Raw genomic sequence first — 24935 nt, 5'->3', positions numbered from 1 at the left:
GTTTGCTGGAATTTACCTTGAAATCATCTGGTCATAGACTGGTTTGTTGGGAGTTTTTAGATTATAGATTCAATTTTATTACTAGTAATCAGTCTTTTCCGGTTTCTGTTTCTTTCCTGATTCAGTCTCAAAAGATTGTATGTTTCTAGAAATTTATCCATTTCTTCTCGGTTGTACAATCTGATGGCATATAATTGTTCACGGTGTTTTATGATCTTTTACATTTCTGTGGTATCATTTGTAACTTCTCTTTCATAATGGATTTCATTTATTTAACTACTTTTTTTTTTTTCTTGATTAGTCTGGCTAAATACCACCATGTACTTCTGTACAGGGTAAGCAGGAAAATGTCAGTTCTTCCAGTGGCAAAATGAGAAGATATCTGCCATATACTTGCCATAGAATTCCTAAGATTTAGAGCTGATTTTCAGCAAAACTATATAATGGGTGAAGCGTATATTTGAAATCCTGCTCTTTGAGAATTGTACCCTCTCCTCTCTAAACTACTCATCCAGTTTGCCACCTGGTTGGTCCCACTCTTTATATACCCCCCTCTGTAGGCTACCGATCAATACATTTATCCAGTCCTTTTTGCTAATCTAATGAAGTACTTCATGCCAGCGTAAAAGAGGCCAGTGGTGATTGTCAGGATACGTTAGCAGCAGGCACGTAAGCTCTACGAATCTGCTAGATCATGCAGTCTTCAAAGGTGGGGACCATTGCATCTTTCCCGAATCCATCAAGTTCCTGCACTATATATACTATGAAGTGAACAAGTAGGTACAAAAGTGCATTTATTATTACATCGCCTCACCTGGTCTCTTACCCATGGTCTCAGTTACCCATGGTCAGCTGTGGTCCAGAAGCCCATGATCCTCCTGGTATATCTTCAGAAGGTCAGTAGTGGCCCAACACTACACCACAGCACCCCGGTCACTCCCTTCACTTCATCTCCTCACCTAGGCATTTTACACCTCAGCATCACAAGGAGAAGGGTGAGGACAGTACAGAGAGAAAGAGAGACCACGTTCACTAAACTTCTATTACAGTGTATTATTATAAATGTTCCGTTTTATTACTAGTTACTGTTAATCTCTTAGTAATCTGCCTGATTTATAAATTAAAGTTGATCATAGACATGTGTGCATAGGAGGAAAACAGTATGAGAGAGACTGTATTCACATCTTCTATTACAGTATATTGTTATGATTGTTCTCTTTTATTGTTACTCATCTACTGTGCCTAATTTTAAACTTTGTAAGGGTATGCATATGTAGGAAGAAACGTAGTATATATAGGGTTTAGTACTGTCCACAGTTTCAGGCATCCAGTGGGGGTCTTGGAAAATATCCCCCACGGATAAGTGGGGACTTCTGCACATACTGGTAAGGGATCTGTGCCTTCAGCTTGATCAGATAATGGCATGTTTTTCCAAAGTGGCTGAAATGACTTACATTCCCACTAGTTCTGGATGAGAGTTCATTTTACTTTCTATTCTTGCCAGCTCTTGACATTGACAGAGATAATATTTTTAACCAATTTGATGTGTGTGAAATGGTATCTTCTTATGGTTTTAACCCACATTTGCTGACATTCACCATCCTGTGTTAGTTATCTGAAATTTTTTTAAAAACCCGAAAAATTGATAAATGCTGAAGTTCTTTTTGTCACACTCTTTCAGCAATATTAAGAACAGTTTTCCCTGAAGCAGCTGGTATCCACCACATGGATGTTCACAGCATGATTCCCATACATAGAGCGGAACTTCCTCGGGCTTGTAAAATGAAGCCCAAGCTGCTGCCAGCCCTGTGATTCTCTTCAGAACTGGTGGGTTTTTCCTGGATTGAGTGTGAATGCGCTGCTGCTTCCAGAATGGAAGGCAAGTACCTAATGACTCGCGCATCTCTCATGCCTTCTGGAAACTCATGCCTGGAAGATACGGCCACTCATTCCTATGATGCGTGGTGGCCTTTAAGAGGGCGACAGCAACCTGCCAGCCTTCTGCAGATGACTTGACTGCCGGCCAGGGTAAGTTTCTAACCAAATCCAGTGGGCATTCTGGGAAAGCAAGGAATAGAAGGGCCTTCAGTAAAGGATAGAAGGTAAACCAAACCAAACGTCATCTTACAAATCTCGGTTTTTTGGAGATGGGAGTCTAGAGCTGCCGCCGCCACACGGGGCTGCTGAGCAAGTGAAATGTGGCCACCGCAACGTGGGAAATGGGACTTTATGTTTTGTTTAATTATGACTGAGGTTAAACTGTAAAACAAAAGCAACGTGAAATACTGTTTTCTTTTTTTTTTTTTTTTTTTTTTTTTTTTCTTCAGTAATTTTATTGGTTGAACATGTTCTTCTCAGTGTTACATTTTAAAAATCCTTTCTTCCCTTGGAAGTAATACGTTGTCATTACAGAAAATTTGAAAAATACAGTAAGCTCAACAAAGGAAAGTGACAAATGGGTAATTTCACAACCCAGAGAGATATTTTATTAATAAGCTGGTATATAACCTTCAGTCTTTTTTTTTTTTTAGGTTTACTCTGGCTATTTTTGGGGGAAACTGAGTAAAAGGGGCAAAAGCGAAAGCAGGAGGCCACTTAAAGTGTGTATTAGTGTGAGCAAGAGACGGTGGCTTGGAATGCAGAGGATCTGAAGTGGTGGTGGTAAGAAGCAGTCGCATTCCAGGTGTATTTCAGACATAGTGCTGTCAGGATTCCACTTCTAAGAACCTAACTTAAAGATTTCACTGTTGTTATTCAAGAAGATTTAAATGCAAGGACTCACAAAATAAGCTGCTTACAACTTGATACAAGTTGATTGGTTTAATAAACTCTGGTATAACCACAAAGCTATAAAAGAGGTAGTTATTTAGAAATGAAGATTTTGAAAATATAATGACATGGAAAAATATTCATATGTTAAGTGAAAATAGCTGGTTACAAAACAAAGTGTTCAATATTAATCCATTTTTGTCTGAATAAAATGTATAGAAAAAAGACTGGGGGTGCCTAAGTAGTAGCTCAGATCATGATTATGGGGTCATGAGATTGAGCCCATGTTGGGCTCTGTGCTTTGCTAGAGAGTCTCTCTCCCTCTGACCCTCCTCCTGCTCGCCTGCCCTCTGTTTCCCTAAAATAAATAAATCAATCTAAAAAAAAAAAAAAAAAAGAAATACTGTTTTCTTAAGCATGTTACTGTTTCGGCAGTACAACACTTGACTTTAACCATTGGAAATTACCATCTGAGTTGATATTTCCTCTAAGTATAAAACACACACTTTGAAAGATAGTAAAAAAAAATGTTTATGTTGATTAAATTGAATGATCGTAGTTTTGATACACTGGGTTAAATATTGTTAAAGGTTTTATATGTTTCTTTTTGCTTTTAAAAGTGATTACTATAAAATTAAGAGTTCAAATGTGGCATGACATCCTGGAAGTTGGTGAAACAGGAAGAACCAGGAGTCCATCTCTCTACCTAGATTATACCAGCACAGTCTGCCTGATGTAACCGCTTTAGAGCTCTGCAGACTGTTCAAAGACTTGAAACTTCCAGGGTAAGTCTTGGACAGTAAATTGCGGTTAATTTTGGTCAATTTCAGCTTTTAGCACATTAGTGGCTATGTTTTCCCCATTCTCACTGCCGAGGTAGGCAGCCATGCATACTTACCTGGAGCAGCTTGTGAATACAGAGGTGTAGACACAGAGATGAGCACTCATTGTCTCAACCCCACCATCTAAAGTGGGTTCCAGGGGATTTAAAGACTCAGAGTTATTTTTCTTTACCCATTCACTTTCCCCTTTCTCCCTTGTTGGCAGCTAGACATTTTAAGGACTAGGTCATTCAAAAGCAGTTGCAGAGACAGGGAATTTAGAAAGTCATAGTGTATACCTAAGGAAAGTGCAGGCTTAGAAAAGACCTGGGAAGATCTTAAGAAGTTTATGTTTCTCTGGTCCTAGGCACAGGGATACTATATAGTAACAACCATAAAATCAGCAAACCCTGGGGCAGGTGGCAAAGCTGATTTCCAGGTTTAGCACAGTATAAGATTTAAATGTTCAGTTTTGGGGGCACTTGGCTGGCTCAGTCAGTAGAACATGTGACTCTCAATCTCAGGGTTATGAGTTTGAGCCCCTTATTGGATGTAGAGATTACTTAAAAATAAAATATTAAATAAATAAGTGTCAGGTTTTTAACAAAAAAATCCCAAGACAAAGAAAGAACTATGACCAATTCAAAGTAATGAAATTTAACAACAGAAACCATCCCTGAGAAAGCCTACGGGTGGACATACTACACAGAGACCACAACTATCTTACAGATGCTCAAAGAACTATAGGAAGATGAGGACATAGTCAAGAAAATGATGTATTAATAATATGGGAATATCAATAAAGAGATAGGTAACATAAGGAAGTGAAAAGAAACTCTGGGGCTGAGAAGTATAATAACTGAAAGCAAAAATTTACTAGAGGGATTAAAAAGGAGATGTGAGCTAGAAAAATCCACAAACTTGAAAATATGAGTGAAATGACTGAGTTGAGGAACAGGAAGAAACAAGAAGAAAAGTAAATAGAGCCTATGGATATGTGGGGTACCATAAAGCAGACCAACATATGTATTGTGGTATCATGAGAACGGGGAAAGGGGCAGGGAGATTATCTGAAGAAATAATGGCCCTAAACCTCAAATTTGATGAAAGACATAAATATTAATACCCAAGAAGCTCAATGAACTTTAAATATAACTCAAAGAGACCCATATTCAGACACATTCAATCAAACTGTCAAAAACCAAAGATGAGGGAAAAGAAGATTTGTAAACTAAAAAATTTAAACATGGCTGAAAGAAATTAAAGAAGACATACACAAATGGAAAGACATTTTGTGTTCAGGAGCTGGTAAACTTAGTTGTTACGCTGTCACTAGTACTTAAAGTGAGTCGTACTTACCTAGAAGCTGCTCTAGGCGTGGGAGAACAAAATGGTTCTCAGAGATGTACATACGGGCAAGAATCAATTTCAGGGTGGCAGATGGCTTCCAGAGCTGAAGGGGAATTCAGGAACTAGTGAATACATTTCCAGGGTTCAGGGACAGGATAACATTCATTAGGAGCTAATTTTGTCGTTGAGCTATATAAGGCAGTACACAGTGCTGAGAAATGACACACTGATGCCTCACACCTCAGATTCTGCTAAAAGGGAAAATGTTTGGCCTCTCTGCTCCCTTAGTCTTTCCTCCTTGATGGATACAGAGTGATTTGCACCTTTGGAGAATTTAGGAGAAGGTATAGAGCATTAAAGTGCCTGCCCCTTCTCTTCTCTCTGGTAGGCTTTCTGTTCTACCACTTTTTTTAAAGATTTTATTTATTTATTTGAAAGAGATAAAGCACAAGCAGGGGGAGTGGCAGACTGAGGGAGAGGGAGAAGCTAGTCCCCTACCGAGCAGGGAGCCTGATGACATGGGATCATGACCTGAGCCAAAGGCAGACACTTAACTGACTGAGCCACCCAGGCGCTCCTCTGCTCTACCACTCTGATGTGCTGAGGACATAGGCCCTGAAGGTAGGCCTAGTGATGCTTCTGTTGTCCCCAAGATGAGGCCAAGTGGCTGTGGGGCAGGGTTTCAGGGAGTTGGGCTTGCCCTCCAAAATATATTAGGGTCCTACACCATCTACACATTTACCACATCTTCTTTATCCATCAGTTGATGAACACTTTGGTTGCTTCCATAAGATGGCTGTTGTAAATAATGCTGCAATAAACATAGGGGTGCATGTATCCCTTTGAATTAATGTTTTTATATTCTTTAGGTAAATACCCAGTCGTGTGATTACTGGATCATAGGGTAGTTCTATTTTTAATGTTTTGAGGAGTCTCCATACTGTTCTTCACAGTGGCTACAACAATTTGCATTCCCACCAACAGTGCAAGGGGTTCCTTTTTCTTCACATCCTTGTTAAAACTTGTTTCTTGTGTTTTTGATTTTAGCCATTCAGACAGGTGTGAGGTGATACCTCATTGTGGTTTTGATTTGCATTTCCCTGATCACGAGTGATGTTGAGCATCTTTTCAGATTTCTGTTGGCCATCTGGATATCTGTTCCTATCTTCTACTCGTTTTTTAATTTGGTTGATTTTTGGTATAGAGTTGTATAAGTTCTTGATGTATTTTGGATACTAACCCTTTATCAGAGATGGGATTTGCAAGTATCTTCTCCCATTTAGTAGGTCACCTTTTAGTTTTGTTGACTGTTTCCTTTGTTCTGCAGAAGCTTTTATTTTGATGGAGTTCTAGTGATTTCATGCCTTTTAAAAATATCCATTTGTTGGGGCGCCTGGGTGGCTCAGTTGTTAGGCGTCTGCCTTCGGCTCAGGTCATGATCCCAGGGTTCTTGGATTGAACCCTGTGTCGGGTTTCCTGCTCAGCGGGAAGCCTGCTCTCCCTCTCCCACTCCCCCTGCTTGTGTTCCTGCTCTCACTGTCTCTCTCTCCCTCTGTCAAATAAATAAATAAATCTTAAAAAAAAAAAAATATCCGTTTGTTGAAGTCTGAGGCTAGAGTTAAGACATGATTCTTCAAGGGAGTATTCTGTGAAAAGCAGGTAAAAACATTTTACAGGGTTGAACAGGTGGCTCTACAGTGGACTATAGTAGTCTGGCTTTACAGCCAAGAAGATTGGGCTTTTTGTGTAGGATCTGTGTGTAAAATAGACTATGCTTGCTGAGAGATTGCTTGGGTCAGGTACTGGGATAGCGGTTCTTTAAAGCTCATTTTGTAGAGTAAGTCAAAATCTTGTTGGGATCCTTCTTAAACAGACCTTAGCTGTCACACAGATACAGGTGTTTGGGGTTTCTGTAAGATGAAGAAGAATTCTGATTACAGAGAAGTCAGATATATAAAAGCAGAGAGACAGTAAATGCGAGCACTTTAGGACATGCAGGACAATTAGCGATATTTTTAAGGTGTTCCATATGCCAGTTGCTGTTTTAAAAAGCTGGTGTATACTAATGAGACAGAGCAAGCCAGTAATTTCAAAGAGCCAGGAGAGAGGCTGTTGAAACAGAGAGGTGGTACAGAGCTCAGAATCATCTCAGTGCCAGTAAAGTTTCTCAGTAGTGAATATACACAAGCGCAGTGGCAAAGCACTCGCAGCACTATAAAGCCAATGACAAATGGGAGTGACGATGGGACATTTTTCTGGTGCTTGGATAATTCAGATAGATTTGTGCCATGACTAGGAGCTCACATTTTCCAGTTTCAAAGAATAAAGGTGGAATGAGAGACAGGTTAATAACATGGAACAGAAAATGAGATTTTATTTCCACAACCTATTTCTGATGTTCAATCTCCATGATTCTGTATTCTTTAAGTAAACACAGTTTTTCCATTTTACTCCAAAGAGCTCAAGAATATTGACTTCTCAGACATATAATTTAAAGTGCTTCATACTTTTATTTACAAAGAAACGGTATTTTAAATATTTCACTCAAGCACCTGAAGATTTGTTAGTAAGACATGTGGGCAGCAAATCCTTTCTCCATGAACAGTTAAGGAAATACAGAAAGGTATTCATTTGTCATAGGAAAATCTCTCCAAGAAATGTACATTAGGCTGTGTTTAATGCTGAGAGATGATTTCTTCAGAGATTCCAAGCAAGATCTCTTCTATGGCTCTGGGACTACCAAAACCATCTCTGTCCATCACTGGAGTGTCTGGAGATTGAGGTCACTCAGCCTGACACCAGCTGTATGTAGTTTGAGTGTGTGAGCCACCCTGCCCAGGAGGTCCTCGCCCCCTGCAGCCGGCAGCCTGGAATCCAGTCAGCTGTACTTTCCAGAGCGGGGCGGGGGCACAGCCTCACTGACGGGTGCACCACATTTCTCCATGCAGGCATATTTTCTCAGCCCCCATATTGTAAACTGGTTCATTCTTCAGCTATTAATTCCCATTATTGTTCCGTAGATCCAGGGCCTTCTCTTTTCTAAGCCTAAACTGTGCCCTATACCCTCTGAGACTTTTCAGAGCTGGGCCCTACCTTCTTCATATCCTCCCTGCCCCAGTGTGTTTCACTTAGTCACCATCTCCTGTATGGGAGCTGCTGTCCTCTTCCTCAGAGACCCCTCTGCACTTCTTTTCATGGGGGCCACCACTTGCCCTAACACTTTCCTTCCATTTGCACAACAGAGGGCAGCTTCTTTTTCTGATCTGAGGATGAAAGATGGTCCTACAGGACTTACCTTCTCAGGTTGTTGCTATTCAATGGATCTCTACCATTATATTTAGTCCCAGAATGCTCCTCAGTGTGCCTGACAACAGGAAGGGAGGGGACAGGCCAGTCAATATCCTGTGTGGCAAATGCTTATTGTTCCTTATAGCATTTTTGTTTTTGTTTTCTGTATTGACATATAATTTTTTAAAAAAGATTTTATTTATTTACTTGACAGAGATCACAAGTAGGCAGAGAGGCAGGCAGAGAGAGAAGAGGAAACAGGCTCCCTGCTGAGCAGGGAGCCCAATGCAGGGCTCGATCCCAGGACCCTGAGATCCTGACCTGAGCCGAAGGCAGAGGCTTAACCCACTGAGCCACCCAGGTGCCCCTGTATTGATATATAATTGACAAAATTGTGAGATATTTAAAGTGCAAAACATGGTGATTTGATGGCCGTATACATTGTGAAAGGATGCCCATCTAATTAACACATCCGTCACCTCATGTATTTATCTTCTTTTTTTGGTAATAATGTTGAAGTTCTACTGTCAGCAAAATTCCATTACATAATACAGTGTTACCAGTTATAGTCACCATGTTAGAGATTACATGCTTGGATTTTCTTCATCTTAAAGCTGAAAGTTTGCACTCTTTTAGGAAACTCTCTATTTCCTCCACCTCCCTGTCTATGGTAATTATTTTTCAACCCTCTGTTTATAAGGGTTAGACATACATTCATTCATGTATGTATATATGTATCACACACACACATATATGAATGTATGTATATATGTAATGCTATGTGATTTATTTATTCATTTATATATCTATATCTGTGTATTATGTGAGTCACCATACAGTACGTCCTTAGTTTTTGATGTAGCATTCCAGGATCCATTGTTTATGTATAACACCCAGTGCGCCATGCAATATGTGCCCTCCTTAATACTCATCACCGGGCCAAGCCATCCCCCCACTCCCCTCCCCTCTAAAACCTTCAGTTTGTTTCTCAGAGTCCAGTCTCTCATGGTTCATCTCCCCCTCCAATTTCCCCCCTTTCATCTTTCCCATCCTTCTCTTTATGTCCTCCAAGCTATTCCTTATGTTCCACAAGTAAGTGAAACCATATGATAATTGACTTTCTCTATTTGACTTATTTCACTCAGCATAATCTCCTCCAGTCCCATCCATGTCGATGCCGAAGTTGGGTATTCATCCTTTCTGATGGCTGAATAATATTCCATTGTGTATATGGACCACATCTTCTTTATCCATTCATCTGTTGAAGGGCATCTCAGCTCTTCCCACAGTTAGTCTATTGTGGCCATTGCTGCTATTAACATTGGGGTGCATATGGCCCTTCTTTTCACTACATCTGTATCTTTGGGGTAAATACCCAGTAGTGCAGTTGCCTTTTAAAAACTACTTTTTTTTTTGCATTCCACATATAGGGTACTATCCAGTGTCTTTCTCTGGCTTATTTCACTTAGCACAATGTCCTCCAAATTCATATTGTTACAAATGGCAGGATTTCTTTTTTCTTTATTGAGATAAAATTGGAATATAACATTATATAAGTTTAAGCTATACATTATAATTTGACCTCTGACCATCCATCATGATTCATCTGACCCCTTTGCCCATTTCTCCTACCCTCCGATTACCTCTGGTAATCAGCAGTCTATTCTGTGTCTGTGTCTTTGCTTTTGTTTTGTTTCTCTATCTGTTTTGTGTTGTTTGAGATTCCACATATGAGTGACCCTGTACTGTTTTTTTCTTTCCCCTTCTGACTTATTTCATTAACATAATACCCTCAGGGCCTATCCATGTCATTGCAAATGGTCAGATAGCACTCTTTTTATGGTGGAGTAGTACCCTTTGTATATATACATCATACCTTCTTTATACACTTATCCATCAGTGAACATTTTAGGTTGTTTCCATATCTTGGCTGTTGTAAATAATGCTTCTCTGAATATCAAATACATCTTTGTGAATTAATGTTTTCATATTCTTTGGATAAATACCCAGAATCGGACAGCTGGATCATATGGTAGTTCCACTGTTGATGTTTAGCGGAATCTCCATATTGTTTTCCATAGTGGTATACTGATTTATAATCCTGTCAACAAAGTATGAGGGTTCTCTTCTTACATAGCCTCACCAACATTTGTCATTTCTTGTCTTTTTGATGATAGCCAGTCTTCTCCTTGTGAAGCAATTGTGGTTTTAATTTGCATTTCCCTAACAGTTAGTGATGTTGAACATCTTTCATGTGTCTGTTGGCCCCTGAATGGCTTCTTTGGGAAAATGTGTATATAGGTGCTCCGTCCATTTTTGTAAATAGGCTGTTTAGGTTTTTGTTGTTGTTGTTATTAAGCTGTATGAGTTCTTTTTATAATTTGGATATTAACCCCTTGTTGAATATTTGATTTGCAAATAACATCTTCCATTTTACAGGTTGTCTTTTCACTTTGATGATGGTTTCCTTTGCTGCACGGAAACATTTTACTTTAATGTGGTACCATTTATTTATTTTTGCTTTTGTTTCCCTTGCCTTTGGAGTCGGACCCAGAAAGACACCACTAAGAATGAGGTCAAGGAAGTAACTACCTATGTTTTCTTCTAGGAATTTTCTAGTTTCAGGTCTTAGATTCAAGTCTTTAATCCATTTTCAGTTAATTTTTGTTTATAGTAGAAGATGGTGGTTCAGTTCTCCTCTTTTACGTGTGGCTGTCGGGTTTCCCCAGCACCATTTAATGAAGAGACTGACCTTTCTACATTGTATATTCTTGGCACTTTTGTCATAAATTGTGTGTGTTTGTACTTATTTATTTATGGGGTATCACTTCTGTTCAGCTGATCTGTGTCCTTTTTATGCTAATACCATATTGTTTTGATTATTGTATCTTTGTAATATAGTTTCAAGTTAGGGTGTGTGCTACCTCCATATTTGTCCTTGTTTCTCAAGATTGCTTTGGCTATTAGGGATCTTTTGTGGTTCCCCACAAATTTTTGATTTATTTGCTCTGTGAAAAATGCCACTGGAATTTTTACAGGGATTACCTTGAACCTGTAGATTGCTTTGGGTAGTACAGACATTTTAACAATATTGATTCTTCCAATCCATGAGCACAGAATATCTTTCTCCTTGTTCACTGGGGAGCCTGCTTCTCCCCTGCTTGCCACTCCCCCTCTTGTGCTTGCTTTCTCTCTCTCTCTCTCTCTCTGTGTCAAATAAATAAAAACAATCTTTAAAGAAACACCACTGATTTCTGTATAGTGATTTGTATCCTGCAACTTTACCAAATTCATTCATTAGTTATGACAGTATTTTTGTGGAGTCTTTAGGGTTTTCTATTTATAGTGTCATGTCATCTATAAATACTGACAGTCTTACTTCTTCCTTTCTAATTTGGATGATTTTTATTTCTTTTTCTTATCTAATTACTGTGGCTAGGAATTAAAATATGTTGAATAAAAGTGGCAAGAGTAAGCATTCTTGTCTGGTTCCTGATTTTAGAGGAAAATTTTTCGGTTTTCACCAATGAGTATAAAGTTAGCTCTGGTTTTGTCTCATATAGCCTTTTTTACATTGAGGTGTAGTCCTTCTATCCTGATGTTGTTGAGAGTTTTTATCATAAATGAATGTTGAATTTTGTTAAATGCTTTTTCTGCATCTATTGAAATGATCATATGACTTTTTTCCCCCTTCATTTGGTTAATGTGGTGTGTAATGTCAGAAAATTGGCAGATGTTGAACCAACCTTGCATCCTTGGAGGAAATTCCACTGGATCATGGTATATAATCCTTTTAATGTATTGTTCAATTCTTTTTGCTAATATTTTTTTGAGTATTTTTGCATCAGTGTAAGAATATTGGCCTGTAATTTTCTTTTTTTGGTGTTGTTTTGTCTGATTTTTGTTTTGTCTGGTTTAATTTAATTTTTGGCTGGTTTATCACAGTAAGGCTTGCCTCATAAAATGAGTTGGGAAGCATTCCCTCCTCTCCTCTTTGTTGTTTGGATAACTTTGAGAAGGACAAGTATTGTATCTTCTTTGAATGTTTGGTAGAATTCACCAGTGAAACCATGTGGTCCTGGACTTTTATTTTTGGGAGAGGTCTTGATAACTTAATTTCATTACTAGTAATCAGTCTATTCAAGTTTTCCATTTCTTCATTATCCAGTCTTAGAGTAGATTGCATGTTAAAAAAAAAAAAAAAAAGAAGACTACATGTTTCTGGGAATTTTTCACTTTCTTTTAGGTTGTCCAGTTTGATGGTATGTAATTGTTCGTAGTAGTCTTTTATGATCCTTTGTATTTCTGTGATATCAGCTGTAACTTCTTAATTTCTGATTTTATTTAACCCTTCCTTTTTTGTGTTGGTTACTCTATGTAAAGATTTGTGAATTTTATTTATCTTTACAAAGAACCAACTCTTAGTTTCATTAATGCTTTCTTTTTTAAAAAGATTTATATTTTAGAGAGAGAGAGAGAGTGAGTGCGCAGTAGGAGGGGCAGAGGGAGAAGGAGAAAGTGCAGATGTGTCAGTAAGCATGGAGCCCAAAGCAAGGATTGACCCCAAGACCTTGAGATCATGACCTGAGCTGAAATCAAAGTTCAGATGCCCAACTGACTGAGCCACCCAGTTGCCCCTTCATTGGTATTTTCTATTTTTTTTTTAAGTTTCTAGATCATTTATTTCCACTCTGATCTGTATTTCCTTCCTTCTACTGACTTTAAGTTTTATTTGTTCTTATTTTTCAAGTTCCCTTTGGTGTATAGTTAATTTTTTCGAGATTTTCCTTGCTTCTTGAGGTAAGACTGTATTGCTATGAACCTCCCTCTTAAGAGATCTGCTTTTGCAACATCCCATAGATTTTGGCATGTACTATTTCTGTTTTAAATTGTCATTATTTAATCTTCTTTGATTTTTCTCGGTGACCCACTGGTTGTTCAATCTCCACATTTTGGTGTTTTTTCCAGTTTTATTTTTGTACTTCTAGTTTCATACCACTATGGTCAGAGAAGACGGTGCTTATGCTTTAAATCTTAAATTTATTGGAACGTTTCTTTATGGCCTGATATATGATCTACCTTGGGGAATGTTCCATATGCCTTGAGAAGAATGTGTATTCTGCTGCTTTTGGATGGACTATTCTATATATATCTGTTAAGTACATTTGGTCTAATATGCCATTTATGATTGATGTTTCCTTACTGGTTTTCTGTCTTTTAATTTATTCACTGATAGAAGTCTAACATCCCTTACTATTATTGCATTGTTGTCAGTTTTTCCTTTTAGTTATGTTAATTTTTGCTTGATATATTTTGGTAATCCTATGGAGTGTGTGTGTATGGGAACACTGTTTCTTCCTGATGGATTGACCCCTTTATCATTACGGAATGCCCTTCTTTGTCTTTATTACAGTCTTTGTTTTAAAGTTTGTTTTGTCTGATATGAGTATAGCTGCATGAGCTTTCTTTTCATTTCCATTTGCATGGAGCATCTTTCTCTATCTCTTCACTTCCAGCCTTAGTGTGTCTCTCTTCTGAAGTCTTTTAGGCAGCATATTGATAGGTCTTGTATTTTCATGCACTGAACCACTCTGTGTCTTGATTGGAGAGGTTAGTCCATTAACATTTAAAAGAATTATTGGTAAGTATGTACCTATTGCCATTTTTCGAAGTGCTATTTTGTTAATCATTTTCTGGCTTTTTAATGGTTTTTCTTTCTTGCCTTGTGGTTTGATGGCTTTCTGTAGTGTGATGTGATGTTTAGAATCCTTTCTCATTTTCTTTTGTGCATTTACCCATGAGTTTTTGCCTTATGGTTACCACGAGTCTCACACAGAATCCTATGTATATAACAGTTGGTTTTATTCTAGCAACTTAAGTTTGAATGCATTCCAAACCGTTACAGTTTTACTCAGTCACTCCCAATGATTCATATATTTTTTTAAAGATTTTATTTATTTATTTGACAGACAGAGATCACAAGTAGGCAGAGAGGCAGGCAGAGGAAGCAGGCTCCCTGCTGAGCAGAGAGCCTGACATGGGGCTCGATCCCAGGCCCCTGGGATCATGATCCGAGCTGAAGGCAAAGGCTTTAACCCACTGAGCCACCTAGGCGCTCCCCAATGATTCATATTTTGATGTCACATTTTGCATCTTTTTATGTATCCCTTATCTAATTATTATAGTTTGAATTTACTACTCTTGGTTTTTGACATTCACACTTGCATTATAAGTGATTGACCCATTACCTTTACTATGTATTTTTTTTTCCAGTGAAAGGTTTACTTTTGTATGGTTTTTTTTGTTGTTGTCGTTATTAATACCATTTCTTCTCAGCTCAAAAAAGTCTCTGTAACATTTCTTGTAAGGCCAGTTTAGTGGTGATAAATTCCTTCAGCTTTTGCTTTTCTGGAAAACTTTTTAAAGTAGGCTCCACACCTGGCATGGAGCCCAACATAAGGCTTGAACTCAACCCTGAGATCAAGACCTGAGCTGAGATCAAGAGTTAGATGGTCGATTGACTGAGCCACCCAGGTGCCCCTGGAAAGCTCTTGATCTCCCCTTCAATTCTGAATAACCATGCTGGGTAGAGAGTTCTTGATTGGAAATTTTTTTCCTTTTAGCACTTTTTTTTTTTTTTCCTTTTAGCACTTTGAATATATAATACCATCTCTTCTGGCCTCCCAAGTTTTTGCTGAGAAATATGCTGAAAGCTTTATATGTGACAAGTTTTCCTTTTGCTGCTTTTCAGATTCTCTTTAACTTTTGACTTTGCAATTATGTGTACTGGTGTCGATCTCTTGAGGTTCATTTTATTTGGGAGTCTTTTGACCTCCTGGACCTGGATGTTTGTTTCCTTCCCCAAATTAGGAAAGTTTTCAGCTAGTATTTCTTCAAAAAAGCTTTTGGTCCATTCTCTCTTCTTTTGTGAACTCTATAATGTGAATGTGTATTTCACTTGATGTTGTCCTAATGTTCGCATTAAGGAATCATCCTGTTTAAAAAATATTACTTTTCTTTTTGCTGCTCTGTCCAATGTGATTTCCACTGCTTTTTCTTCCAGTTTGCTGATCAGTTCTTTTGGTTCATCCAGTCTGTTATTGAACGCCTCTAGTTTGGGAATTATATTCTTCAGCTCTTTAACTTCTGTATGCAGGTTTCTTGTGTTTCTTTCTCTTTGTTGAAGATCTCATGGTATTCATTCTTCTCCTGAGTTTAGTGAACAACTTTTATGCCCATTCCTTTGAAGTCTTAGTAAGTAGAATGGTTATCTCCATTTCATTAATATATTTTTCTGAAGTTTTGTCTTGTTTCTTTCATTTGGAACATCTTTCCCTGCCTCCTAATTGTGTGTGGCTCTCTGTGTTTATTTCTGTATATTCTGGGAAACAATTCTCTCTCCCAGACTTGAAGGGTTACTCATTGGAAGACTGGGCATGTGTTGCATTCTGTTGTTTGTGCAATGCCCTGGGGTGGAAGCCTGGCAAGCTCTGTCTCTCTTGAATGTTTCAGTCCTATGGAGCCCAGAAATACAACCCCACCCCATAGCAAGCCAGTGCCAGATGTTCAGGGAGTACTGCCTGTGCAGATTGTGTTCACTTTTGGGGTCTGGCAGGCTGTAGGCCATGGTAGATAAGCACCAGACTGGGGAGCACCTTATCCATTGGCTGTAGCAAGGTAGGGGCCACCATGGAGTTGTGTGGGGCTTGGATAAGCCTTCTATTGGATCTGGTGGGCTGGGGGCCCTAGTGAAGGAGCACTGTGGGGGTTGAGTCCACATATCAGATCTCACAGGGTGGAGGCATGGTGGATAAACATTGGGCTGGATCTGGTAGGGTAGGGCCTCAAGACTTTGGGGGGACCACATTAATGAGGAAGTGGGACTAATGAGGAAGATTATGAGCACCACAAATGGCACTGGCCAGCACAGGGCTAGCAAGGAAGGAGAGAAAATTAAAAAGTCACCTGCCAGCACCTCTCTCTGCAGAAAACTGTACTCAACCCCTGACATTCTGATGTACTCCCTAAGACTAATAAATGAACCTCCCTCACACAGAGCTCAGCTCCACAAACTACTGCCTCTGCATTGGGACTTACAGCAAGTGAGTCTATGTGTCAGCCCTTGAAGAGCAGAATCTCGCTTTCCTACAGTCCTCTGGCTCTCTTCGATGTTAGCTCTGTTGATTTCGGTGGCAGTTGTTTTGGAGGCCTTTCTTTTCAGTGCAGGTCCTATGGGTAGGGTGCCTGATGGAGCTCAGACCTCTTGTTCCTCAGAGGGGCTATGGGTTTGTGATATTTCTCCTTTTTGTGGGTTGATGCACTGGTGGTGGGAGTCTCTCTTTTTTCTGCCCTGTGTTGTGGAGGAGCTGTTTTATGTCTTCAGGTCCTTTTCAGAGAGAATGAGTCTATATGTACTGTAACTTTGGTGTGTCCATGGCAGGAGGTAAGCCCAGGATCTTTCTGTGCTGCCATCTTGGAACCCCACTAGTCTTTTTAAAAACTGAATATTTGTCATAGACACCTACTACACTTTATCCGTTCATCTGTCAGTAGACAGGTTGTTTCCATACCTTGACTACTGTGAACGAAGTTGCATGGAAGGTGTACAGATACCTCTTCGAGATAGTGGTTTTATTCACTTTGGATATACATGGAGCAGTGTTATAGTAGTCTCATATGGTAGTTTTATTTTAATTGCTAAGGCACCAACCCATTTTCCATAGTGGAACTTTACCAGTTTACATCCCCACCAATAGTGCATAAGGGTTCCTTTTTCTCCACATCATCACGAGCATTTATTACCTCTCGTCTTGATAGTAGTCAATCTGACCAGTGCAAGGTGATATCTCATTGTGGTCTTGATTTGCATTTCCTTGATGAGAGATATTAGCCATTTTATGTGTTTTTTTAGAAAAATGTCTATTCAGGTCCTTTGCCCATTTTTAAATTGGATTGTCCTTTTTTATTTTTATTTTATTTTTTTTTACTATTGAGTTGTATAAGTTCCTTATATATTTTGGATATTAACCTCTTATTGAGTGTGTTTGCAAATATTTTTTCTTTCTGGAGGTTGTCTTTTCATTTTGCATATAGTTTCATTACTTTATAGAAGCTTTTAGGTTTATAGTCCCACTTGTTTATTTTTGCTTTTGTTGCTATTGACGTTAAATTCAAAAGACTATAGCCAAGACTGCTATCAAGGGGCTCACCCTCTATTTTTTCAGAAGTATAGTTGACATATTAATCGGAACTGTACAACATAGTGATTCATCATTATGCAGCGTTCACCACAATAAGTGTTGTCACCATCTTTCACTACACAAAATCACTACATTATTGATAGTATTCCCATGCTGTATTTTCCTCCCCTGATAACTTACTATTTTATAAGTGTAAGTTTATACTACTTAACCCCCTCACCTGTTTTGCCTCTCTTCCCTTTAAGCAGCCATCAGTTTGTTCTCTGTATTTGAGAGTCTGTTTCTGGTTTTGGTTTTTTGTTTTTGTTTTTTTTTTTAGATTTCATAAATAAGTAAAAATACATGGTATTTGTCTTTTTTCTGTCTGACTTATTTCATATACCATAATGACTTCTAGGTCCATCCATATTGTCAGGAATGGTAGTTTCATTCTTTTATCTGAGTAATATTCCATTTTATATATATATATCTTTTTTATCCACTCATTTACTGGTGGCTACTTGGGTCGCTTCCATATCTTGGCTATAGTAAAGAATGCTGCAGTAAACATAGGGGCACATATATCTTTTCAAATTTGTGCTTTCATTTTCTTTGGGTAAACACCCAGCACTGGAATCACTGAATTATATGTTATTACCATTTTTGGTTTTCAAAAAACCAGACTGTTTCCATAGTGAATGTACCAATATGCCTTCCCACCAACAGTGCATGAGGTTCCTTTTTCTCCACATCTTTGTCAACACTTGTTATTTTGTGTCTTTTTGATATTACCCATTCTGACTGATGTGAAGTATTATCTTACTGTGGCTTTGATTTGCATTTCCCTGATGATTAGTGATGAGCATCTTTTCATGTACCTGCCATCTGTATATCTTTTTGGGAAAAATGCTTATTCACGTTCTCTCTTTTTTCGTTGGCTTTTTTGGGGGGGATATTGAGTTAATAGGAGTTGTTTAAATATTTTGGATATTAACCCCTATAGGACAGATTATCCGCAAATATATTCTCCCATTCTATATTTTGCCCTTTAGTTTTATTGATGGTTTACTTCACTGTGCAGAAAAGCTTTTTATTTTGTTGTAGTCCCACCCATTTACTTTTGCTTTTGTTTCTCTTGCTTTAGGAGAGAGATCTAGAAAAATGTTGCCATGGCTAATATCAGAGCAATAACAACCTATGTTCTCTTCTAGGATTTTGATGGTTTCAGGTCTCTCATTTTGGTCTTTAATCCATTCTGAGCTTATTTTTGTGTATGGTGTAAGAAAGTGGTCCAGTTTCCCCAACACCATTTACTAAACAGGCTGCCTTTTCCTCATTGCACATTCCTGCCTCCTTTGTAATTGATTAATTGACCCTATATGTATCTGTTTATTTCTGGGCTCTCTATTCTGTTGCCTTGATTTGTCTATTTCTATGTCAGTACCATATTTTTTTTAGTTATTAGAGCTTTGTAGTATATCTTGAAATGTGGAATTGTGATACTTCCATCTTTCATCTACTCTTCTCTCAAGTCTGACAATCATCTTTTTGACCATTACTTTTAACTCCTTATCAGACAGACTGATGATCAACATTTCAATTAGTTTTTTCCCTTAAGTTTTGTCTCATTTTTTAAAAAGATTTATTTATTTATTTGACAGAGAGATAGCACCAGTATGCAGAGCGGCAGGCAGACGGAGAGGGAGAAGCAGGTTCTCCACTGAGGAGGGAGCCCAATGCAGGGCTCAATCCCAGGACCCTGGAATCACGACCCGAGCTGAAGGCAACTGCTCAACTGACTGAGCCACCCAGGCGCCCCTTGTCTCATGTTTTTTGTTTGGAGGATATTCCTCTGTTTTCATTTTGTTTTACTTTCTGGGTTTGTTTGAAAGAATTAGGCAAAGCAGCTACCTCTCCCATTCTGGATGATAGGACGTGTACAGTAATATCCCTGATGTAGACGGTGTATGTCTGATGGTTTGGGCTGGCTGGTTAGAGCAGTGAGGGGTGTGGTCTGAGAATTCCCTGGGCAGTCTACCCTGGGTCACTCTGATAAGATGGCTGGTGCTGAAGCAGGCAGAGAGCAGAGGTCCCTGGGTGCTTCACAAAGGGGTGCCCTGGTGGGATAGTTGGAACTGAAGTGGGCATGGGCTGGATGGTCCCCCAGCATTCTGTGCTTGGAGAATCCTGGAGGGATGGTTCCAGCTATAGTCAGTGTGGCCTAGAGGACCTCAGGGCACTCCATACAGGGGGCACCCTGGTGAGTTGGCTGGAGCTAAAACAGGTGGAGCCATAGGGTGTCCTGGAGTGCCTTGTGCCTGTATTATCTGGGGAAGTTGGCTGCAGCTGTAATGGGCACACTAAAGGAGGGATCTGGTGTGCACTGTGTTGGGCTCACCTTGGGGGGACAGCTGGAGCTTGGGCAGGCGTGTGTAGGGGCCGTGTTGGGAAGATGTCAGGCTGGTGTGGGCTAGGGACCTGGTGTTTACTAATGCAGCAGGCTGGCTAGAGTGCTGGGACCTTGAGCCTATCTGTGCCGTCAAGGTAAGGCTGAATGTAAACAGTGGTAATCACTAGCACATGAGTCTGGGGAAAGTTCTAGCAGTTCCTTCACTGTTTGTTGAATGGTCTAGGGTTAGTTCAGTTGCCTACTTAGTTCTTAGTTAAGTTAGTCTAGTTGCCTTTTGAATTGCTGCTCCTTTTCCATGCCCCAGCATGGGTAAATCTGTGCATGGGTACCTCTGTGCTATCTCTTCCTGCTGCAGTTTACATCAGGGTTGGGTTTCCTGTTGTTACTGTGTCTCTGTTTCTCCTGCTGTTCTCTGTGTGGCCTCTCTATCTTGTTGTACAGAAGCTGTTCAATCAGTCCTCAGTTCTTCTTGAGGGGAAGCTGCTCTAGATGTTGGTATAGATTTGGTATGTCTGTGGAAGGAGGTAAGCTAAAGGTCTTCCTAGCCACCATCTCAGACCTAAATCTTCCCTTTTTCTTTTGAGGAGTTTTATTGTTTCACTTCTTCTATTCAAGTCTTTAATTTTGAATTGATTTGTGTACATGGTATAAAGTAGGGGGTCCAGTTTTCCCATCACCATTTATTGAGGAGACTATTCTTTTTCAATTTTATATTCTTGGCTCGTTTGTGAAAATCAGTTGACTCTCTCTAAAATAAATTTAATAAGGCGGGGGGGGGGGCGGTGCACTGGGTACTTCAGTTGGTTAAGTGGCCGACTCTTGGTTTTGGCTCAGGTTTGTGAGATCCAGCCTGGTACTAGGCTTCATGATCAGCAGGGAGTCTGCCTGAAGATTCTCTCTCTCTGCCCTTCCCTTTGTACTGTCTCTAAAATAAATAAATCTTAAAAAAAAAAATCAGTTGACATAGGTTTATTTTGGGGCCCTCTATGCTCTTCTGTTGATCTAGGGATTTGTTTTTATAGCAATGCCATAATGTTTTGATTACTACAGCTTTGTAATATAGTTGGAATCTGGAAGCCTGATTCCTCCAACTTTGTTCTTTTTTCTCAAGATTGCTTTGCTATTTTTAGTTTTGTGGTTCCAAACAAATTTTAAAGAAAATATTTTTTTCTATTTCTTTGAAAGATGCTGCTGGAATATTGATAGGGATTACATTGCATCTATAGATTTCTTTGGGTAGTATGGACTTTCTCACAATATAAGTTCTTCCCACCCATGAATATGGAGTATCTTTCCATTTGTGTCTTTTTCAGGTGTTTTTTTTTTTTTTTTTTTTTTCATTAAAGTCTGGTAGTTTCAGTGTACATATCTCTTACCTCCTTAGTTAAATATATTCCTAAGTATTTTATTCTTTTTGATGCTTTTATGGCATTTTTATTTGGTTAGTATTTTAAAATTGGCACATGGGTCATTTCATCTTAAACCATCACTCATTTATTACATCTGAGAACATTGTTCCTAGAACTGCCATCTTAGTTTAATCTAAAGAGGTTACTTCTTGGGGCGCCTGGGTGCTTTCAGTGGGTTAAACCTTAGCCTTCAGCTCAGGTCATGGTCTCAGGGTCCTGGGATCAAGCCCCTCTTCGGGCTGTCTGCTTGGCAGGGAGCCTGCTTCCCCCCCTCTCTCTGACTGCCTCTCTGCCTACTTGTGATCTCTCTCTCTATGTCAAATAAATAAATAAAATCTTAAAAAAAAAAAAAAAAGAGGTAACTTCCACTGATACCTGACCTACTTAGACCTAAGTCTCACTTGCAAGCACCCCATGCTGGAGGAAAAACAGCCTGCCGGTTTCTCAGCTCTCAGTTGGTTTCTCAGCTCTCAGCCGTGAGGAATCCTAGGTTACCCTGGCAATGAGGCAGAAAACTGCAAAGAGCGTGACCAGCAAAGCAGAAAGGAGGAGAAAGAAAGCCCGACCTAATTTATAAAGTAAACACCACTATTTGCTCTCATACAATAAAAGTTATAAACCTTAAGAACTCTAAAAGGATAATTCATGATTGGATAATCTGTCTTTAAAAACAAGTCCTCTATATCGTAAAACATCAGCTACTAATGAGACTGTAAATTGCTCAAATAAATAAATGAAATTTACATCCAAACAGTATTTACAAACAGGCCTTTCATGAATGTAATTCTTCCCTGGGCCTGTATTTTGTGTAGTTCTAACTCTTACCTTGCATGACTTTGACGTTTTGCAGGACTGTACCCTGGTTTTGTTTTATTGTCATGCTTTTATTTTTGAATATCAGTGATACATTAGTATTACCACTGTCTTCTTGAAACCTCTATCTCCATCTGCTCCTGCTTTAGTATAGTGTTTTATTGTCCTCACTCTTTTTAAAAGAGATATCAATAAAAATACACTTTTAATAAGACTGGGATTTTAAAAACAAAGTAATAGGAGATAAAGGGCACTTGGACATTGAGCCTAGTTTTATGCATTAAAATTAACTGACAAATGAAGTGCAAGTGACATTTTATGTTTTCAGTTTTTAAACAGTTTTAACAATCCCTAGGTTTAACAAATCTAGAACCCCGAATTGTCTACCAACACCGTAGGTCCAATTAGCTTATTTTCAAAAGCATCTTTTCAATAAAGACAATCTGCCAAGAAAGAAAACAAATACGGCAACACTCAAAATGTGCGCCCAAAGCCCATTTTGGAGGCAGTGAGTGAGTAAGAGTCTCTCTCGCGTACAAACCAGGGTGCTCATGCTTGCCCCGAATTCCTGGATGATTTGCCTCCAAAATTTCCCTTGCAGTTTTCCAGTGTTCTGAATCTACACGCAGCAGTTCAGAACCAATACTAATCCAGCAGCATTTTCCAAGTAATTGAGAGTGTATTTTTCAAATACAATCTATGCATCATACCATGATTAAGGTACTGCAGGGGGAAATGAAAGCCCAACAAAACCTTACTGAAACATAATTGAGAGCCTGCCTGAAATCATGAAGATCACGTAAGTATTTAGTATTGTATCTCAGTTTGTGTTAAGAACTTTCAAAAGGTATTGGACACTAAAAGCATATAATATGAAAGGAAAAGTTGAATTCTTGATTTTTTGCTCTAAAAATGTTCACTCTTCATATGAGAAACATGAAAAAAATGTGTTCGGTTCCTCCACATGTAAACCATTTGTCATCCATTCGACAATTTTTATACTTCACTTCTTCACCAAAAATCTTGTGATGTCTGATCCATGCTTTGATGCTAGAGATTGTCTTCTCCCCTGGCTTCTTTCCTTAGCTTGTCTGGCAGTTCTCTAAAAGTTAAAAAATATAAATGGTACACCTGTTAGGAAGAGAGTACTGGTTTCGGAATCTCAAAAACTTTTTTATTTCATTAGTCTGGAAAAAATCTACATTATTACCATGCCCATTTCCAGTGCTTTGCCCTCAGATGGTACACCACGCCACAAGAGGACCCCAGTAGCTCTAATAAATGCCCCAAGGTCCTAGGTTCACTTAGGACCAGATGCTTTGGAGAATGACTTACTCCCTAGTGAGACTGTGAATCCCTCATTTGAGGACTACAGGAGGCTCCGATTCTCCTCATCTAAGTAAGGCTGTACATAAGGCGTCTTGTGCTTTCTCCCAGTGTGGTGCATGTAAGGCCTACTGGCTTCCCATTCTGGGGGCTCAGAAGCCACTCCCAAGCCAATGCAGGAAAAACAAAGTGAGGTAGATCAAAACCGGATTCTTCTGCTAGTTCCACAAATAAAATTTCTCATGAGAATATAAAAGTGATTACAGAAGGGGTGGATTTTCTTTTTGCTACATAGTAATTCTCTTAATAGGTCTTGCATGTGCCAATAATTTTCATGGCTGAGAAATCGGATGACTTTTTCCCAGTTGAAGTTCAGGTATGTGAAGTTATCCAGGTGGCAGGTGTGGGGAGAGAAAAGACGGTTAAAACTAAAAGCAAAAAACCCTACTTACAAGATCCATTGTATGTAAGAATTGTATTTGTGAAGAAACTAAGGAACCTAAAATGTTTAAGGCTAAAAGTGCTTATACAATATGAACAATGGCAAAGGATACCACCGATTAGCATTTTTGGAACCCTCAGTATCTTTGGTAAACAAAATAGTGACAGGCCCTTCTTCCGCCCTCGCATGAGCACTTAGGAGCTCGCTCAGTTCAATGGGCACTCTCGTCCCCCAGCAGGGTCGGGAGACAGGAGGAGAACACAGTCCTTTGGGAAACTGCTTGGAGTTAAATTCCTACGGTCAAACCCTTCACTCCGTGGTTTTACGTGTGAGGACCTAAAGGAACAACCTCAAAACAGAAAGAACAGTGTGTAAACAGGAGATATAAACCACTTCAATGTTCATCAGTCTGGGAATGGCTAAATAAATTATAGCAGACACATACTCAATAGAATAATAATAATAATAATCCAAAATCAGCCATTTTGGATGATAAACATAAATGCTTATTATGGGGACATGGGAAAATGCTTAAATCCTGTCACAACTAGAAAAACAGGTACAAAGTGTGTATTGAATGTGTGCTTCTTTCTAAGAAAACTTTAATCAGCAGATCCTTTTGCTAGATGGCCTGTTAAAAATCCATGCTACTTGGTAAATAATGGTTGGTAAAAAATACTGTCATATTTTCCCCTGCAGTTTTAAGCAACAGGTAATAGCTCAAAAAGGTGCCAAGGTTAACAAGTTTTGCACTTTGGCCAAGAGTGTAATGTCTGCATGTTGAACTGAGGGGGTCCTGGAAAGAATTTATTAATGTTCTCTGACATGTCAGGATAGCCTTGGCCGCAAGCGTAAACACACATCCCTGCCTCAGTTCACCAGTCTGCTGGGTTGATGGTCTGGGTCACTTCCACACCATGTAAGTTACATTCATTTTCTTCTAGGTGGTGGTGACAATTTCCTGTCCTAGAATGAATTCAAAGGAAAGCAGCTTCTCTTTTGTCTGGGACTGGGAACTCATATCAGCCTTGAGAGGAAGCTCAGGTGATGAAGGGAATAAAGCCATCTCAGAACCCAGACAAGGGATACGCTTCATCCACTCAGCCTCCTATGCCTGGGTACACACTT

The 24935-nt window shown here is 39.1% G+C and overlaps 1 protein-coding gene and 1 long non-coding RNA gene across 7 annotated transcripts in view; one reads left to right on the top strand and one right to left on the bottom strand.

Moving 5' to 3' along the window:
• The first annotated feature begins 1853 nt into the window (after positions 1–1853).
• LOC123951028 lies at positions 1854–24865 on the top strand. The gene is made up of 3 exons (XR_006820329.1): positions 1854–2028; positions 3390–3554; positions 24752–24865. It is a non-coding gene; the product is annotated as an uncharacterized LOC123951028 (long non-coding RNA).
• ZRANB3 (zinc finger RANBP2-type containing 3) overlaps positions 21584–24935 on the bottom strand; it is a 317775-nt gene continuing 314423 nt past the window's right edge. For all 6 annotated transcript variants that reach the window (XM_046019609.1, XM_046019610.1, XM_046019612.1 and 3 more), the window contains one exon: positions 21584–23141. In XM_046019609.1, coding sequence (XP_045875565.1) covers positions 23043–23141 — 99 coding nt within the window. In that variant the 3' untranslated portion in view covers positions 21584–23042. The remainder of the gene's footprint in view (positions 23142–24935) is intronic.

The sequence above is a fragment of the Meles meles genome, chromosome 9 (genome assembly GCF_922984935.1).
Source record: "Meles meles chromosome 9, mMelMel3.1 paternal haplotype, whole genome shotgun sequence".
Classification (NCBI taxonomy): domain Eukaryota; kingdom Metazoa; phylum Chordata; class Mammalia; order Carnivora; family Mustelidae; genus Meles; species Meles meles.
Note: the sequence above shows the minus strand (reverse complement) of the source record. Positions and strands in the feature narration are given on the sequence as shown.